Here is a 20,625-nt window from a genome sequence, read left to right on the forward strand (position 1 = left end):
AATGACATGCTATCTATGCTCAGCCTACTGGGGGAGTACAATGAATTTAACCTCATTTGTTGTGATGGAATTTGACACAATGAGCAAACACTGAGTGATGGGTCCACACATCTTCAGAATCTGACTAAAATTAGAAGTCCTCTCCAAAAAAAAAGGCACATGTGCAGTATTCTACATACAATTCCAGGGGACCCATAAAACCCTCAAGCTCACTGGCACCCAGGTTAATGAATGTCTCAGGAATTGAATCTTCTTCTATTGACCATATATTTTTAGCGAAAAGGGTATTTTTCATGTCAGCTATAGTTGGAACTTCAGTTATAAATTCTCTCAGGGAAGACCCACAACCACACTCAAATGGATGGTTTGCTTAGGTCAATGGCAAGATCAATTGATCCAGAAGTCTGTGGGTGTCACAGACCTCATGGCTCATCTCAGCTTGGGAGCCAGGGGTTGCTCAGACCCTGAGGTGATCCTTGAGACTGGAACTGGTTACAAACTGAAAGCATGAAAAGGACTCTACAGACAGACAGACCTGGGTCTGAAATCTGCCCCACCACTTACCAGCTATATGACCTTGAGCAAGATGCTAGATGTCCCTGAGTCTTGCTTTCCTCATTTTACAGTGAGGATGAAATGAGAGGCAATGAGTGAAACCTAAGCATGTAGAGAGCTTTCAGTTATCATCATCACCAGGCGACTCCCAATTTCATCATGTAGACAGGGTGGAAAATTCTGCTCCGTGACTATAGTATATTTTAGTTATTGTTCTCACCATTAATGTTATAAGAATATAGTACATGTAAAATTTTACATATATCGTAATATATTAAATATCATATTGTATATTTTAATACAGTAACCACCAAAAGTTTCTTATAGATCCCATTTCCTTGTGTTGCTCCCACTTTCCCAAATCTTTAGCAGAAGCTCCTGAGTTCTTTTGTGTCACTGTAAGCCCTGGAATGAGAAGCCTAAAAACCCTCAGTTTCAGTCTATGATAGTAAATTATCAAGAAAAAAAAAATCCTCATGCAATGGAAATTTTTTCTTGAGTGAGTGAAATTAAAACTTGGAATTGAATCGCTCTTAGCAGAAAAGCTTTTTGAAATATAATCTGTAAAAATAATAACAATGTGATCATTTATCGGTCCCCTAAAGACTGGTAAAAATAACTTGCCTGAACAATTAGAACTGTTTTTAAACTGTTTCTCCCCAGAATCATTATCTCCCTCCCTGGTTTGAGAGACTGCACACCTACAGAACCACTAAATGTACTGCTTCAAGTGCAAAGTCTTACACCAAACCAAGTGAAGTTGAATGCTAACATTACATAAGCCAAGAAAGAACAAGTTCAAGACCAAGATCAAAAGAAGCATTGCTTTTGCTTGCTGTCTCAGAAATGCTCCTCCAAGAACGCCTCTGAAGTAAGAAAACTAAACCAAGACAGGCAAGCAGATGTGTGGATGCTATGTTCTCGTCGTTAGAGCAGGGGTCAGCAGGAAAATGCCTGCAGGTCAAATCCAGCCTATCACCTGTTTCTGTAGAGTCCTTGAGCTAAAAATGGTTTTTACATTTTTAAGTGATTGAAAAAAATTCAAAACAACATGTCTCGTGACACATTCAAACTATATGAAATTCAAATTTCAGTGTCCACAGAAAACATTTTATGGGAACATGCTCATTTATTTACATATTGTCTGTGGCTGCTTCTAAACCAAAGAGCGGAGTTGAGTCTGTGTGGCCTGCAAAACCAAAAATATTTACTCTCTGACCCTTTACAGAAAATGTTTATTGACTTCTAGGTTATAGTAAATTTCTAGTTTTATTATATTTACTTTAAAGTAAGTTTGGAAAGGAATTGATCTTTTTTTGAACTACTGGAAGAATTCTAACAAGGAAGGCCCAGCAACAAATGTTTGAGGAAGGAAGGAAGGAAGGAAGGAAAGAAGGAAGGAAGGAAGGAAGGAAGGAAGGAAGGAAGGAAGGAAGGAAGGAAGGAAGGAAGGAAGGAAACAATATACATATTAATAGTTTGATCCAGTCATTAGCCAAGATTAATTAGATGGAGATTAATTTCTCCCAAGATGTAATGTATGACCCTGGCTTCATCCCAAGAAAGCAGAATAGGAATTGAACTCAGTTGCTAAATTAGTTTATAGCTCATGGACCAAAAAACGTCCTTCAAAATAAAACAAAAAAATCAACATCTGGCAGGAGCCTCCTCTGACTCAGGGGTTGATATCATCTTTGGTACCCCCGCTATCAGACGCTGCTACCTGTTTCTCCAGAAGGGGAACGGTGTCAGGAGTAAGAACATGTTGCTCATTGGTTTTCAAACCTCTAGGAAAAGATGAGACACTATATGTAGCATGTTATTGAAAGGCAGTTTTCTAGGAAAATAACTTGTACTTGTCATACCAAAGAGAAGACAGACAGTTCCTCAGCATTTTATTAACGCATGTCAACCATTCTCAGGTAGGAAACCGACTACCATTTTATATTCTCCCAACAGCCAGTGGTCCAAGAATAAGAAACCCAAGTTGCCCCAATAAGAGCATTATTTGTACCCCTCATGGACACCCACTGGGCTATCTGACAACCACTTCAAATTCTGGGAAGGGCCCCCTCGTGTTCACAGGAGCAGAGAAATGGCTGCAGGCAGTGAAGTGTCTCAACTGCAGCTCTGCTCCCCTGGCTGCAATTAATAGGATCAAATAGAACTGATGAGTATCTTTGCTGGGAACAGGAACTGTGAGAGGTGAAGAGAAAGTTCCAGTACATTCCAGGCCCAGTTCTAGCCAGGATCTGAAAATCAGCTCCTCCCAAATTCCGTGAGATGCCCTAGTACCATATACTATATTCCCTTCTTGTAAGTGATCTGACAAGGGAGTTTCTGTTGCTTGCAGCCAAAGTCTTAACTCATCCATCAAACACAATCCCTTCCAGGAGGGACATAGAAGAGGAAGAAATGAACCAAGAAAGGAGAAATTAAACTGACATTACTGAGTGCCAACTGTGTGTTGGGCAGTATGGTAACCAAGGAACAGTCCCTGCCTTAGGGGATTTTATAAGAGTAGGTTCCAGACCAATCTGTGGAACCAGGGGTCCGAATGAGAGAGCCGCCTCAGGAAGTCTGTCTATGGATGCAATTCCTCTTCAGCTGTCACTAACGCCCTTCTCCGTTTCATTTTGCTTCTACCTTATTGCTTCCTTAGACCCCATCCTTTGTTTCTCGTATAATTAGGCCCAGGGATGGCAGAGACCATCTAAATAAACAAGGAGAATGAAAAGCAAAGTGTCTACATACTTGAGGGTCTGAGAAAGGTGCTTGGAGGCCCCGACGGAGGTTACAGAATCCCACTTGCACATGGAGGCAACTTTTCTTTGTGATAGGGATGGCCTCCTACCTATTCTTGAACTTTTTTCTAAGTTTACACGTTATTAGTGTGTCTGTGAACGTAATTATTTTTCAGTACCTGCCTCCAGTGTCTCAAAACACATTAGCGGAGGTAGTCCCAGATCAAGGCCTTCCCCATAATATCAGGGGGCAAATTAGAATAAGCTAACTTTCTTTTTTACACTAAGAATTTGGGGAGAATTTTCCAATAGCCTTTGCAGTTATGAGCTTTTGAGAATTAGTGACACTGCAGTGAGGAGGGGTGTGGGGGAGCAAAACGACTATCTTGAATTTCCTTTTCATAATCCAGAATATCAAACCCTGGAATCTTCTTCCCTGCAGCCCGTCTGTTTTGCCTAACAACCTCTCCATCATCCTTCCAGTCTCCACTGGTGTCCCAGGTCCTCTTGCTCATTACAAAGCCCAATATAAATTGGGCTTTGGGTTTTGTTCTGTAGAGTTATTCAGGGACCCAGGCTCTTTCCAACTAGTGGCTCCACCCACTCTTAGGTCCCAGTGTCTTCCACTGGAGGCTATGTGCATCTAGCTGGTACATAAAGGAAGACGGAAAAAAAAATGGCGGAGCATGAAGAAGGATTTTAGGGACCAGGTCTGGAAGAAACACATAGCCTTCCTCCCCACGTTACATTAGCGAGAAATTAGTCAGATGGCCCCCACCCAACTGAAAAAGGGGTCTCAGAAATGAAATTAGGAAAGAAAAAGAGAGTTTGGTAAACATGGATCCTTTGAAACCCTATCCTCTCCACTGTTTTGACCAAATTTGACCTCCAGTTCACTGGATGCAGACGCAGTTTACACTTGTGTGAGGGCTGAGGAAACAATCTGCTCCAATCAGAGTTAGAGCTTTTCCATCTTAACTCCAGGCCCACCACCGTGATATAAACTAAAGCTTTGCCCCAGAAAGAACACCTCTTTTTCATATGGTCTGTTGTTGGCATTATCACAGACAGAAGGTTAAGGGTAGAACCAATTTTAATAGTACGTTATAGCTCTGGCTTTAGGAAGCAAGCCGAAAGTATAACTCACTTAGTCATTGAAAATTGCATCATCTTGTGACATGTGATTTTTTTTTTCTTTCTGCCACTATAAAACATAAATATATAGAAATACAAAAATGCCAGTATGTGAAGAGGCAAGAAGAATAGCAGAGAGAAAATCAATGAATAATCGTCAGAAGGCCACCAAATTTGCCACATCAAAGAGGCTTGACTGGGACCTGGGGAACAGGGGATTCGAATAAATATGGAGCATCCAAGGTAACAACATGCACAGCAATGGGTCCCAGATGGGTAATTCACTACAGGTAGAATCAGCCCACACCTGCACTTGGATGTGGGGAAGGGAGCATGGTGTCTTAGGGGTCTAATATGGGTCGAGCCACCATGTGCCAGGCTCTGTGCTAAGTATTTTACACATGCATCTCACTTCAAGCCCTCCAATGACAAAGAATAGAATTATGGAGTTAGATTTTCTTACTGTGGATCTGAAACCCCTGGAGAAAGTAACTCCTCTCAGTGGCAACCTTGGCAACAGAATTACCAAGGGCACCAAGAACGCTGGAAACAACGAGAACAGACAGGCAGCCCCAAAGGGAATTTTTGACACCAGAGTGGATCCAACTACTCGGCAAAATGATTTGTGGCCTCCACCTGCTGTTCACAGGAAGTTAAATTCCTCCAGGACCCCCTTCCAGCGTAGCAACTCACCTCAAAGAGGGCAGACATGGTCCTATCACCAGCAAACAGTCACCCACACAGATACACACAGCTGGCTACACACACGCCACACACACCACTTTTCTGTCCTGGGTGTGGCCTCTGCTGGTGATACTCATGATAAGGACATGGGTGTGTTGGAGAAAATGTCACAGAACAACACAGTGAGAGTGAAGATCAACTATATTTCAGAAAAACTACAAAGTGGGATACAATACGGTCGTGATTATGTAAAAAATGCACTTCAGAAAGACAGGAAGGAAACACAACATGATAATAGTGATTGCATGGCGGTGCTGGGATTAGAATAACTTGGTTTCCTGGGGCCAGCGAGTTCAGGCTTATCCTAGTTCCTGTAGACAAAAACTGGCTGCACCCCAGTGGCCCCCCCACCCAAGAACATAGGTGGGATTTCATTTCTTCTGTTAGGCGTTCTTCAAATTTTCTACCATGCCCATGGTTTTTAAAAAATGAAGATAAATATTTTGAAAGTCAGTTGTCAATACAGACATGGGTATCTGAATGACTTCCTGTACTTTTTCATGTTTAAAACATTTTATAATTTTAAATAGATATTAAACTAAATTATCCTGAGCCAGATCAAGGACCCATCCCTAGACTGTAAGCTTCATGAAGGCTACGTCTCATCTGTTCACTCATGGATCCCAAATGCCTAGAACAATGCCTGGCACTAAGCAGGTGGTTGTTGAATGAATACATGAATATTCTGCTGCTGACAGGAGCTTTAAAAAGAAATACGGAAACTAATATGTCAGCCTTCTAAGTCAGGAATGTGCTCTAAGCATCCTCCAGGAGTCAGGGTAACACAGTCCATCTTTACCACTGACCAAGGAAAGAAGAACTCATATCCATCACCTAAAAACTCCTAGCCCTCCTTTCAAAAAGGGTTTCATCCCTCCATCAAACCAGGATCTAATGGAAAAGTCCTGCTACCATATCACCAGTAATATGATATCTTATCTCTTGGTACTTGATAAAACATTAGCCGTGTTCACCATACAAGGCAAGCTGATGCCAAAAGGAATAGATGACAGACGTGTGTGGTTGGAATTCTAAATTACAGTCATGAGTTACAAAAATCTCCATGGGTGGGGAAAGCAGGGAGTCTCTACAATGACAAGATGACTGAAATCTCAGAATCACAAGCAAATTTTTCCAGATGTTGATTACGCTGCTGCCCAAAAACTCTACCAGAGAATCAGACAGTCTGTATTATCATGACAAAGGGAAGCAGTTATAGTTGGCAGCAGGTGGGAGTATTAATGATTTAATGCTGAGATGCTTTTGTCAGGTATTTAAGTTACCAAAAGGTAGTTTTTTCATTGTGATAATTTTTGCACATACATTTGGCAACTGAGTTTTTTAAAAGGCCATTTGGGAGCATGGAGGTGATTTGGTTTCCTCTTTTCACATGAGGTGCCTCTTAGGTTAATTAATTCTCTTTCTGCTGTGGATATTATCCTTCAAACCACAAAGCATCATCTTTTTTGACATGTAACCTGCACTCAGCAAACACTTACGGGATCGACTCAAAATGTGTGACAACTGAAGCAAATCGCAAGGAAAACTGAACTGTTGCAGTATGCAAGAAATGCAAGACCACACATCAGAAATAATAAGAAGTGGAAAAGGGTTAAAATGAGGTGTTAATTCACCAACTAAATTGAAAGTACTAAGAGAAAATCAGTGGGTCCTCCTGGTAGTTTTCTTAATTTTCAATTCATGTTTGTCAAGGTGCAGACCCTTTCACCTACAGAATTGCCTTTAGCCTTCACAGCAATGCCCATTCACACATGAAGAAACTGAGGCCAGCTATAGCCAGCAAGGTGACGGTGAGATCTAACAGGGGACCATCTGACTCCTCTCTGGGCCTCCATCCACCATGCTAGGCTGCCTCTCTTCTGAAAGGGTGTCAAGTTCCAGACACTCGCATCTGATGGCCCTTCTACCCACTTTCTGTTTTTACCTCTTCGTATTTAAATCAAGTTCAAAGACATAAGTAAGCAGTGGGGAGACAGGTGCTCATTAGAGCCCACAGGGTAAGCCGCATTCCTTTCCCATCCCCACACCTGGAATACAAACACGGTGCCCCTGCAGTTCACTGCCCTTGAGCTGCCCTTGAGGTTTCCGTGCCTGGCGGAGGGAGCCCCAAACCTCTCCTCGATCCCTATCCTCCCAAGGATCTCAGGTGAGCTTGGTTCCCATCCACAGCGCTGGCACAGGCCCCCCGCACTGACCACCTTCAGCTTCCTGTTACACCAAGGGAAACAAGGGAACCCCAAGCATCGTGACGATGACTCACCTGAAAATCAGCAGCCCCTTAAAGCACTACAGACCTGCTTCCCTGACACTCAGATGGACCGTCAAATCTTCTCAACAGGGACTCTCCTGGGAAGACCGGGAGAGATCCAGGTGCCTCGAAGGAGTAGGAGGGGAGAGAGGAGGAGGAGAAAATGCCAAGAGAAGCCAGAGGCCCGACATCCAAGCTCCACAGCCTCTGCTAGGGCCCGGCTCTGGGTCATTGTCCCTGCCTTCAGGCAGCTCACAGTCTAGATGGGTCAACCCACAAGGGAATAGATGATTATCTAACATGATGCTAAAAGCAAGGGGATGTTCAAGAGGTGGGGGGGCATGAGTCTGGCCCACAATTTCCTGGAGGAGATAACATTAACACTAGTCCCTTTTTTGAGATAACAGTGATTAAAAGACATGAGCAAAAGTGACAGCATTTTGTTTTTCTTTTTTACATTATTAGTGTCATTTTCACTCTAACCGCACTCACATCATTTTCATCCTACCCACCCTCGTGTTAATTGCTGCCAGGGTCAAATCCTGGCCCTGCTCTTATTGGTTGTATGACCTTGGGCTCTGCCTCAGTTTCCTCATATGGAAACTGAGGAATAAATGACTTAATACATGACCAGTGCTTAGAGCAGCGTCTGGCATGTAATAACCACTCAATAGATAGCAGCTGTTGTATTATGGTCATTGTTACTGTTTTCCCACCTTATGCGTTTCAGTGACTTTTGACATAGTGACCTGTGAAGGGTGAGAAGCCATAGGTAAAAGGACGGGGTCAGAGGGGGGAAAAGATCGCCCCGACAACTAGGTAGCGAGGTTCTGACACCAGAACTTCTGACTGCCCATGTTATTCCCAACGCGTCACAACACTTTATAAAGTTGTTTAAAAACCCTGAATTCTTAGAAGAAAGTTCCTTTAAAGCTTTAATGACACCAATGCTCCTCTCACATAAACAAGGAGGAAAATGGCAATAGGAGACTCTGTGGCAGATCACAGGACACCTAGGGTCAGCCTGGGGATATTTAGAATCCAAACAGAAGCTCCTCCTGAGTGCGATTAAAAAAAAACCCTCCACACTCCAAAGGCTCACGGGGCCCCTCCGTCCAACATTCCCCGCAAACTGCCACAACCCACAGCAGCAGGAACCTCACTTCGAAAAGAACCCCACAGGCTCCTGCTCCCCCACTCCCGTCCCCAGGGCTCTGTCCACCCAGCTGCACTTCCCGCCAGCAGCGCTGGGGGCGCTGGTGTGCTGGCAGGACTCCTCGCACCTGCTTGGGCCCCCCACTGCCATGGCGGAAGTGATCAGGGTGAAGGGCAGTAAGGAAGAGAAACAATGAAATCATTAGCCACGAGGACGTTAGGATGGAGTACATTTGCCTGGAATTTGTTTCCCACAAAAAGAGATAGCGAGAAGTCTTGCAGCGAGGCATTCCCTGTGGCCGAGATACCTGCACAAAGCACCGCGCTGCTGCTTTGAAACTGGAAACGCTTAGGAAACTCTGGAAAGACAAGGCGGGTCCAGGGCGAAGGGCTCCGGGCTGCTAGATGCAAATCCCGGCTCCACGATGGCTTGAAAAAGCATTAGCACTCCCAGGCATGGTTTTTCCATCACTTCAATGGAACTGACAGTGCTTGCGTGCGCTTCCCTAAGCTGTTGCAAGAGCAGAGGAAAGCAGAGCGTTTGGAAGATTTCGAACCAAGTCAGTTGCATGCGTGGGGCTTACCTTGCTCTCCTGCGCCCTCGAGTTCCTCCACGGTTTCCCCCGGGCTGTGCCGCTCGTCTGCAGCCTCTGTGCTCCTGTCTCCCGCCTCTATCGGCAAAGAAAAGAAACATGGCGGGTCAGGCACCTGAAAAATCACCGGAGGAGCACGTCCTCGGTGACCCCTCTCGGGTGTCTAATGCACTTGACTAGTCCCTCTGTCTTGACTTTTGACTTTGGCTCGAGCTGCACTCCCGTGCCCAGCTTGCTCCTGGCTGGCCTCTGCCCTCCCCCTGCCCCGTAAACACTGGTGTTCCTAAGAGTTCGCCCTTTTCTCTCCGGGTGATGGCATCTGTCCCCTTGGGTGCTGTTGACTCCTATCTCTCCAGCCAGCACACGAAGGGACTGCGTCATCTGGGCAATGGCCAAACTATCAATGCAAAAGGGACCAGCTGGGAAAGTGGACAACGCTTCCTCCAGACCCCTGGAATAATTCCCACAAGGCAAACATTCCTGGTCCAAAGGAGGCAGGAATAGAAAAGCAGGCCGCATTCTGCTATTGGATCTCATTTGTCACAATTCTGTGAGTAGTTATAATGACTCCCAATTTAAAAGTGGGAAAACAAACTTAGAGAGGTCAGGTAATATGCCCAACCCCCCTGGGGGCTCATGAGTGGCAGAGTCAGGATTTGAACATGGGTCCTCAATAGGTCCAGTGCACAGCCACCCCTCTCTAGGTGTGAAGGCTGAAAAGTTCAGTCCATTCTGAAGTGAAAATAGTCCTACAGAAATTTTTCTTAAGATGGTGTTTAATTGCACCTGCTTTACGATGACTAAACGTATTTTCTCTCAGTTTTGTGTATCTTTTATGCCTCCTGAGCATAGAGAAATAAAACAAAATTATACATTTTGTTATCCCAAAATCTAAAATGAAACAGGTGGATAAAAGACCCCCCACAATGCCATGGCCTTGGACACAGAGCAAAGCTTCCTTGCCCACAACCCACCAAGTTGGGGTGGGGGTAGTCAAGGTGATTTTAGGCCAATTCAATGAACACTAATTTGCCAAACAGTGACTCTTCAACCTACTAATTGAAAGATTACTGACTCACTAAACCTTTCTTTGTAGTAACGTTTTGTAAAGATCACAAAGGTCTGGGTTTCACTGAGACCACCCAACGTATAGTATATTTTTAGAATGAGAACTGCTTGTGAATTTTGATTTTCAAGTATCATGTTTGTCACAAGTATCAAAGATTTTGTAAGACTAGAATGGGTTTTTCTTGTCCAGTGCCTTTTCAGACCAGGCTGCTCCTTTTGCCTATTCCTCTTGGTTAAAGGATTTGCTTTCTTGATGGAAGAGAAGAAAAAGGTGAAGGTGAAGGTAGTATGCAAGGAATTGTCCTAGGAATACTGTCACACTTGTACCTGCATGCCCCTCCAGGAGCTCACACACACGCTCCTGCATTCATCGTCCTACACACAGTCATAAAACAGGTTTCACCTGGATGTTAATCTTCACATATTCATGTCAATTTAAGGAAAATCCCACCACTCATATAGCACATATAGCACTTTCTGGAAGAAAGGAACTTTGAAAAGCGAGAGCAACGGAACAACTATCTTTTGAGCACCTAGTAAGCCTCTGGAGCTCTGCCACATAATGTCACCACAGAGCTGCATCTCACTGAGACCTACACCACTTGCCAGGTGGGTGTCACAATCCCTGTTTACAGAAGAGGAAAGTAAGGCTCAAAATGAAAGGTGCGTGCAGGGCCCTAGGTCACCCACAACAAAGTAACAGAGTCCTGATTCAGACTCAGACCTCTCTTGCCCCAGAGGCTCTGAATTTTGCAGTGGGGGGAGGACTACCGATAAATTTCACAGCAGTCCTCACCCCCTTATACATCATCAGGCCTCATCTCTTGCTCTGATCTACTCCTATCAAGTGAAGAACAATTGCTCAATGACAAAAGAATAAAAACCTCAAAGAGAATAGTGTCAACCTCAATCACTGTGCTGGTCCTAAAAAAAGACAAATTAATACCCTCCCTTCTTTTGTGAAGCAGTCTTTCTTTTAGCACAATCACAGGGCATGGCATGATTAGCTTGTCTTTGATTTGCCACAGGTGAGTTCCAAAAGGAATAAGAACTCACAATAGGCAAAGTGACAATGGATGTGGGAGGGGAAAGACTCAAGGGGTCACAATCTCTAAATCATCGTCAGATTACTTTTGGATGGCTATGGAAATGCTGCCATATTCTGTGAGTTTCTCCAGAATGCATAAAATTGTTGCTCCAGAATTACAGAACATTCCTTCTTGCTTTCTCCTCCAGTGCTTTGTTCCATAATTAAAATTTATTCTATTCCTAAAGTAAAACACTTAGTAACACTTAGCAGACACTGGGGAGGAAAGAAATGGAATTTTGACAGCAGGTCTGCTACTAACTTGAGATGAAATCAGCTTCATGTGAATTATTTTTCACATTCAGTTTCTATGTTTACCAATGGCCTGACATGTGGAGGCAGGATTCTTTCTACAAATGGCTGCTGAAGCAACAATTCACCTCTGCTATCTATCCACACTCTACCAACCCTTCAAACCTTATTGCAAACCCATCAGTTGTTCAAATCCCCTTACTCCAGCCTACAAGGATCACTCCCTTCTCTACCTCCATTTGTGCTTTTATTCATATAATTTCATATACATATTAAATGTATTAAATATGTACCACATGACATGTGCCAGACAACAGGATGGCAATTGAAGACAAAACAAATACTAATAATAGCTGAATTCGCTGAATGCTAACTAAGGGCAGGTGATTGTTCTAGGTGCTTTTGTGTATATGAAATTATTTAGTTCTTGCACTCTATAAGAAATGTCCTACTATTATCCCAGTTCTACAGAAGAAGTAAATTGAGTCACATAGTAACTTGCCCAGGGTGACTTAGATCATAAGTGATGGAGCCAGAGTTTGGACCCAGACAGCCCTGCTCCAGAGCTCTGGCAATTAATCATTACTCTACAGCTGCCTCTCCCAGCTCACATTCAAGGAGCTCATCACTGAATAAAAGACAGGCATGGGACCAGAAGATGACATGCAAAATTGTGACATGACTGAGCACACCAAGGAAGGATGACCAACACAGGCTGAGAGAGTCTAGTAGGAATTTGTCAAGAAGTATAGGAGTAAGGAGATAGTCCAGGCATTTTTGACAGGTTACAAATTGACACTACACCTAACTCCAAATTTCTACTAGCTCTGCTATTCTATAAATCAATGAGTAGTGTTGTGTCATACTCTAAAAATAACTCTGCCTGAGCTTATTAAAGAGGGCTGTGCTGGTAAACCAGTTCTCCAGGGCAGAAACAGCCACACAACAAAAAAGAGCCCTGATTTGTATTTGCAGATTTCGTGTGCCAATGTCTGTGGTGTAAATACTCCCACCATGGCAGATTTCAGCTACCAGCCAGACATCACATCAGGAAACTGTAAAAGAGCAGCCAGTGAGGAATCAAAAGTATGCACTATTCTGAAAACTAAGTGAAGAAGGAAAACGTCGGCCACCAAGCCAAATCCCTACCACGGGTCAAGTAAAGAGAAGGACTAATAATTGGACTGTTGGACTTAGCAGTGTTCGAGTCACTGGCTACCTTAACTAGTGCAGTTTCCAGGAGGACAGAGGAAAAACCTTTATTAGAATAGGTTTAAAAGAAAACGGGGAAGAGAAGTTGGAGACAACATATAGAGAGCTGTTTAGAGGTGGGTTTGCTGCACATAAAAGCAGAGCAATGGGATGGTGACTGATGGATAAAAGGCATCAAGAGGACTTTTTTTTTTTAAGATTTTATTGGGGAAGGGGAACAGGACTTTACTGGGGAACAGTGTGTAATTCCAGGACTTTTTTCCAAGTCAAACTGTTGTCCTTTCAATCCCAGCTGTGGAGGGTGCCATTCAGCTTCTAGTTGTTGTCCTTTCAGTCTTAGTTGTGGAGGGCGCAGCTCAGCTCCAGGTCCAGTTGCCATTGCTAGTTGCAGGGGGCGCAGCCCACCATCACTTGCGGGTCTCAAGGAATCGAACTGGCAACCTTGTGGTTGAGAGCCCACGCTCCAACCAACTGAGCCATCCCGGAGGCAGCTCAGCTCAAGGTGCTGTGTTCAATCTTACTTACAGTGGGCAGAGCCCACCATGTGGCCCGGTGGCTCAGGCGGTTGGAACTCCATGCTCCTAACTCTGAAGGCTACCGCTTTGATTCCCACATGGGCCAATGGTCTCTCAACCACAAGGTTGCTGGTTCAACTCCAAGAGGACCTTTTTTTAAGGTGGAAGAAATAACAGCATGTTTATATGCTGGTGAGGATGATATAATCTCAAGGTGGGAAATGAATGATGCAGAGAGTGAAAAGGGAGAATTACTGGGAAGATGTTCCTGACTAGGCAATGGGGTCTGAAATCCAGTGCAAAGTAGATGCCCTACAAGTAGCACCATAATCCATATAATAACATGGGCAGAACACCTAACAGTGTTCTGTTAGGTGTTCTTCCTTTCCTAGTTACCTAACCTCTCCCACCCACAAGACACATGACACATGTGCACACGCACACGCGCGCGCACACACACACACACACACACACACACACACACCACTAATCCATCAATAAACCCATTGGCCACACTGCCAAAATACGACCATTTCTGACTGCCTCCACTACTACCGTCCTGGCCCGAGTCAAATTTATTTCTCTACGGGCTACTACAATGGTCTCTCACTCTTGCTTTTCTAAGGAAAACTTTCATTGAAATATAACATGCATAGAGAAAAGTACACAGCTTGATCAATTTCCACAAGGTGCACACACCCGTATCAAGGGTGATCAACCACCACCTAGATCAGAAAATGGGGCACTAACAGAATCCCTTCTCATGCTCCTTCCCAGTCACACCACCATCCCAAAGTCTGGATTTCTATCAGCATAGATTAATTGCTTTGTCTATTTTTAAATGTATACAAATGGAATCATACAGTGTAGCTTCTTTTGCATCTGGTTTATTTCAGTCAAAATTATATTTATGAGCTTCACCCATGTTGTTTGCATGTAGAAATAGTTCATGCTTCCTCTTTGCTCCATTGTATTCCTTTGGATGAATATGCCACAAATTATTTACCCATTCTACAGTTAACGAATATTTGGATTGTTTCTGGTTTGGGGCTATTATGGAGAGAGTCTGCCATGAATATTTTCTTCCGCATCTCTTGGTATATGTATGTCGGCACTTCTGTTCAACACATCCCCAGGAGTGGAATTGCTGGTCCATAAGTGATGTATACACCCAGCTTTAGCAGATCCTGCCAGACAGCTTTCCTAAATGCTTATATCCCTTCACACTCCCATTGCGATAGTAAGAGTCCCATTGCTCACAGCCTTGCCAACACTTGATATTAGACTCTTTTTTCATTTGAGCCATTCTAGTGGTGTATAGTGCTGTCTCACTGAGGTTCTAGTTAAATAGCCTTTTAATTAGTCTCCCCGAGCCCACTTTTGCTTCCTTCCAATCCACTCTCCAAATTAAAACCAGAGAAATGTGTTTCCAACACAAATCAGAGCATCCCACTGTCTTCTCCAAACATCCCAGCGACTCCCACTGCTCTCAGAATGAACCCAAGCTTGTAAGCACAGCCTCCGAGTCCCTGCATGATCTGGCTTCTGCCCCCTGCCCAACTGCATCTCACACCAGCCACACTCCGCCACCTGTCACAGGCCCAGGAGCACCAGCCTCCCTTCCCTCCCTTGAACAAGCCCAGCTCCCACCCATTGGAGGATCTCTGCGCGTGCTGTTCTCTCCGTCTGGAACACAGCCTCACTCTGCACCCCCCACCCAACTTCTTGCATGCCTCAGTGCTATTAATCCTTCAGGTCTCTACTTATAAGTCACCTCCTCAGCCGAGAACTCTTACCTGACCTCCCTAGGAAGAGTTAATTTCCTCTGCAGTGCCTACACATCTACCCATATCTTATCTCTTTACTTACCTGCTCACATTTTACCTTCACTAGCTTGGGAGACCCATGAGGGCAAGGACGTGACTCTCTTGGCCACTACAGCCTGCTCAGTACCGGGCACATAATAGGAGCTCAGTAAAATGTTATCAGCTGGTTGATTTAATGAATAGTATGTCTGTCCGGGGCGACCTAAGCTATGCAGCTCTTTCTCACTGAGGAAAATAGATAAAAGCAAAATATTCTGACATGTTCAGAGGAGAAGCACCATTTAATTGATCAATTTAGCCACTGTTCACTGAGCACCTACTACAAATGGGTAAGCCCCACGTTCTCTGCAATAGAAACCACATCAGTTCTTCCTCTCAATTGCCAACGAGATTTGAATCCAGGCGGGGTGACCCTGAGGTGACTTGGGCCTCCTGCTCCCTGCTCTTGACCACTTTACAGAGCTTCATCCTTACCTCAGAGGTGCAGCAGGGTGAAAACAGATTTGCCCAGTGTTTTAATTCAGAAACTCTGTGGGAGGAGAGGGAGCATCTGATAATAATGCTAATTAATTATCACTTACAAAATGTGGGAAAATGATACGGGAAAAATAATTGTCATCCATTTTTCTACAACCCAGGAAAAATCGGCGGATCTCCTCCAAGTCTTCGCTCTTGCTTGAACTATAAAGTAGGGCATCTGGGGGATTCTAATTATTCAGGCCTGCATGCTAGGTGGGAGGGAATTGAAGCCCTCTACGCCCATAACTGGTGTGAATGGATTGGAAATGAAGTGGACATAGGTTATTAAAAGCTTCAGGCTTTGGACCCGTTTCCAGCTCACTTGCTCAAATCACCTTCCGTACCTTGCCTTTGTCTCTCCCCATGAGGAATACCATAGAGCCTGGCAGTATCTATAGCAATTCAGCAAATACTGCCCTGCAAGCAAGAGTATAGACTCTCCCAGGACAACCAGATTCAGAAACCACATTTGGCCATCTTTCCCAGGAGAAAGGACAAAGAGAACCCACCCATGCAGAACACCTTCCATGTTCTAGCTACACTACCAGGCACCTTCCAGAAGCTACTTAATCTTCACAATGGCCCTAGAGGGAAGAATTATCTCCATTTTGCAGATGAGGACGTTGAGGTTCTGTGAGGTACGTGAACTGTCCAGGATCCCACTGAGTGGCTGGATCAAGCTGGAACCCAGATCGCTCTGGCTCCAAGGCCTTATTCAGCTACAGTGATAGATTCTGCCTTGGCCATGAACTGTGGGCATACAAGGAAGGGAGAACAGAAGAGCACATTTCCTGTGTGGGATTTCAAATTGCTCGTGAGCCCACAGTGCTGAGCGCAGACTACCTAAGGGGGTTGGGGAAAACATCGAGTTAATTGAGAGCATCACAGGGTTAGATTGCTAATTAATAGACTAGCTACACCCTGGGGGCACGGCCTCAATACAGCCAGAACTCCAAACCACAGTCCTGTCTCTTTCCCAGGATGCATTTGGATGCCAAGCTCCCTGCCACCAACTTTGATGAGTGTGTGTTAAATAATCCACATTTGGGGAAGGAGCTGGGTCTTTGAGAGACGAGTGAGGCCATTTCCAGAACCCCAGGCCAAGATTTGCTCCACCGTGGACCTCAGTTCCAGAGGGAGAGGTCAGGGGCAGGACATGGGAACGGGAGCCCCAAGCTTGTTTTATCCTGAAAACAGAAGTGCACAAAGTTCCCTAGAAATGCTATGGGGGGGGAGGGAAGTCAAGCCAAACAGCCAAGAAGTGCATCTGCTAAGCAAGGGGAGTTTTCCAACTAAAACAATTAAGCAAGGACATCCGGGCCTTGGGAACACTGACCTGGTTTCAGTCTTGCCAAGACCCTGGGCTTCCTTCAGCTTATACACTTTGCCTCGTCTTTGAACGCAAAAGTTAGGTATGTTTCTTTCCTTTCAAATACAGGACAGGTGGCCTGGGGGACAGATGATGAGGCTGGAGTCAGGTGCTGGTGGTAGCAGTGAGGTGAAGTGATCCGAATGGACATGGAATCAACAGGACTTGGTGGCACTGGAGAGATGAGGGCATGGAGGGGAGGAAACGGGAAGTGAGTCCTGGCTTTGAACTGGACAAGACCCTCTGAAATTGTGAGTTTATAATCCTGTGTAGATACCCAGACTGTGGGGCTCTGAAACCCAGATTCACAGGCCAGCCTACCCCTTGGTGAAGTACAGAGCTGCCCAGAGCCCCAAGGCCACTGTTACCTAAAATCTCTTTCCCATGTCGGGGGCTGAAAGTGGAAGAAACTGAGGTTTTACTCTGGCACCCCCACCTCCCTTTCTGTTCTCTCTCACTCTGCAACACCCCTTTTAGCATCCCAGGACTCTCATGCTGCCTTTACCACAACATTATCTGGGATATATATCTATATAAAGAATCCGTACCATCAATAAGAAAAACATGGACAGCCCAGTGGAAAATAGGCAAAGATCTGAACGGACGTTTCACACACACACCCACACCAAAAGATATCCAAATGGCCAGTAAATATACGAAAAGGTGTCCCACCTCCTTCGTCATTAGAGAAACACAAAATAAAACCACAACCAGCTACCACTGCACACCCACCAAGTGGCTAAAATGAAAACGACTAACAATACCAAACGTTGACGAAGATTCAGAGCAACTAAATCTCTCATATATTATTTATAGGTCTCTAAATTGGCACAACTCACTGCTTTGACAAAAAGTGTTTGACAGTATCTACTCAAGCTGAAATCTACATACCGTATGACCCAGCAACCCACTCCTAGGCATTTATACAACGGAAATATGTGCATATTTATGCCAGAAGATATGTAAGAGATTATTATTCATAATACTCAAAAACTGGGGAAAACGTAAATGTCCATCCACAGAGACTGGATAAAATAATTGTGACATACTCACACAAAGGAATGCCATACAGAAACGAAAGTGAATAACAAATGCTACGTGTAAGAACACACAGGACTCTCACAAACATCATGTTGAAAAATGAAACCAAACGCAAAATACTGTATTTCCTATGATTCAATTTATATGAAGTTGAAAAACAGGCAGAACTAACCTAGGGTGATAAAAGTTAGGAGAGTGAAAACCATTAGGGAGGGGGCATGGTGACCGAGCCTGGGTCTGAGGAGGTTTCTCCCACGCTGGTAAGGTTCTTTTTGCTAATCTGGGTGCTGGCTACACAGGTGAGTACATTTCGTGAAAATCCATCAACTTGTACCTTGTGACTTGTCCACATTTAAACATACTTACATGATGCATAAATAAAAATGTACTCTGAAAACATGTGGGGAGAGTACTTGCCTATGGCAGCCAGAGGCAACATGGCTACACTAAATAACAAAAATCATAGTCGAGGTAAACCAAGGGCATGGCCAAGCATCAAGTTAAAAGAGTGATTTCTAATAATAAGTAGCAAAGTCATTCTATTTTCAAATATTAATTTTTTTGAGCATTTTTCAAGTTTGACTCGATATATTATTACAGCATTTGGCTGCCAACTTTTGTTTTGGCCATCGGACCTTCCTGTGTTTTGGAGGTTTGCAAAGGCATTACCGTATCCCTTTCAGGGTAGTCTTTTTACATGTATATGTGAACACACCCATCTACCCACAGGATATGTACTGTACATAATATAAGTATGTGACTATGAAACAAAGAGAATGATTCCTGTAACCACGCACCTAATCAGTCTGATTATGTTATCATCACACCTGGTCTCTGCGTGCGTGTTTCTTGCCACTGAATGCCCATTAAAGAAGTCCAAAAACTATCTGAGGTGCTGTCCTCATCATTAAAAAATTGTGCTGCATAATGAAAAAAACACATGCTTTGGAGCCCGCCTCTTGTCCACCTGTGTGCCCTGGACGAGTGATTCAACCTCTTTCACTCCGTTCCTGCTCATATAAAAGGGAGGAAGTACTACCTAAATTGTGGGACTGAAGTGAAAATTGAACAAAATCATTTACAGGAAGCTCCTGGCATGTACTAAGCCCTTAACAAATGCCAAACAATTGTAGTAATATGTCGAAGACATTTTATCTTGTGATTCTAGCCATTTTAAAGCAAACACATTAATATTACCTATTTCCTCCATAATTTAATGAAGACAAAAGGTCAGCTCTTTTGAACTTACTTCCTGACTGGACATTTTTCAGAAGATGTTTAGACATATGCCAGATCCTTTCTTTTCAGAAAGAAAAGCAGACAAAGATAAGGAGGAAAGGCCTTGTATCCTTAACTTTGAATCCATGGACAGACACCTTTTCAGGTACACACACGAAAAGTAAAAATAAAATGAACCACCAATTAATGATTCAATGAAAAGGAGGTCCAAACAGAAAGAATCATAAAACGCAACTTAACTTGATTTAATTTCATATTTTAATCAAATTTCTTTCAGTGAAACTAAACTACCTCCAGTGACAATACATAATTACTGACAAAGAATAACTTCAATTGCAACTGTCATCGAACCACTCACAACCTCTGTTCCTCACGTGGGCCCTAAGGGGACTGCCTCTCCCCCTCTATGGCTGGCAAGACCCTGCGAGGCTGACAGGGTATCCAAGAGGTCTCAGTAAGACTGGTGGTGTTTGGTGAAGGGTTCTGCGTTAATGTGCTAGGGCTGCTGTAACAAAGTACCGCAAACTGGGCAGCTTGAACAACTGAAATTTATGGATGCTACAAGTCCTAGATCAAGCTGTCATCAAGGTTGGCTTCTTCTGAGGTCTCTCTCCTTGACTTGTAGATGGCCCTCTCTTCCTTGGGTCTTCACATGGTCTTCCCTCTCGGTCTCCTCTTCTTATAAGTCACATTGGATGGGGCCCACTCCTATGACCTCATTTTACCTTAATTACTCCTTTAACAGCCTTATCTCCAAATACAGTCACATTTTGAGGTATTAGGGGTTAGGACTCACCATAAGAATTTGGGGGGCTGGGAGGGGTGACACAATTCAGCACATGACAAGTTCATATCAAAGAAATGAACTCAGTGAGTGGAAAGGATGGTCTGATAGAAGGAGTAGAGTACAGTTGAAGACATTGTATGGAACTACCTGCCAATTTCCCAAAATATAACTAACGTTCCATTGTCTTCACAGCCTTTTATTAGCGGGGCACTGCTTAACAAAAGTGTCCTTGGCATGAAAGATCATTATAGTATTCAATAACAAAACTGTTCAATCTCTCATGCCAGCTGCCAGTTCATCATTCAGTTTTAGTAGCACCCCAACTCGCATCCATTAAAGAGATTGTTTATGCGCTTACTTGAATCTTTTACTGCATTTTGCCCTTATTATGTCAAAAAACTGTGTAGACAATGGAAAAATGACAGGCTGGAACTAGTGATTAGAAACATAAGTCTCCACCTTACTACAAGTGACACAAAAATGGGAATTATTATGTGGGCTTGAATCAGAGACGCT

General features: G+C 43.9%; 1 protein-coding gene across 5 annotated transcripts in view; it reads right to left on the bottom strand.

Moving 5' to 3' along the window:
- The window catches only part of PDE1C (phosphodiesterase 1C), a 485,518-nt gene that overhangs the window by 417,388 nt on the left and 47,505 nt on the right, over positions 1-20,625 (bottom strand). For all 5 annotated transcript variants that reach the window (XM_074340964.1, XM_074340965.1, XM_074340966.1 and 2 more), the window contains one exon: positions 9,186-9,272. In XM_074340964.1, the coding sequence (XP_074197065.1) occupies positions 9,186-9,272 (87 nt within the window). The remainder of the gene's footprint in view (positions 1-9,185; positions 9,273-20,625) is intronic.

The sequence above is a fragment of the Rhinolophus sinicus genome, linkage group LG09 (genome assembly GCF_036562045.2).
Source record: "Rhinolophus sinicus isolate RSC01 linkage group LG09, ASM3656204v1, whole genome shotgun sequence".
NCBI classification, from domain to species: Eukaryota; Metazoa; Chordata; class Mammalia; order Chiroptera; family Rhinolophidae; genus Rhinolophus; species Rhinolophus sinicus.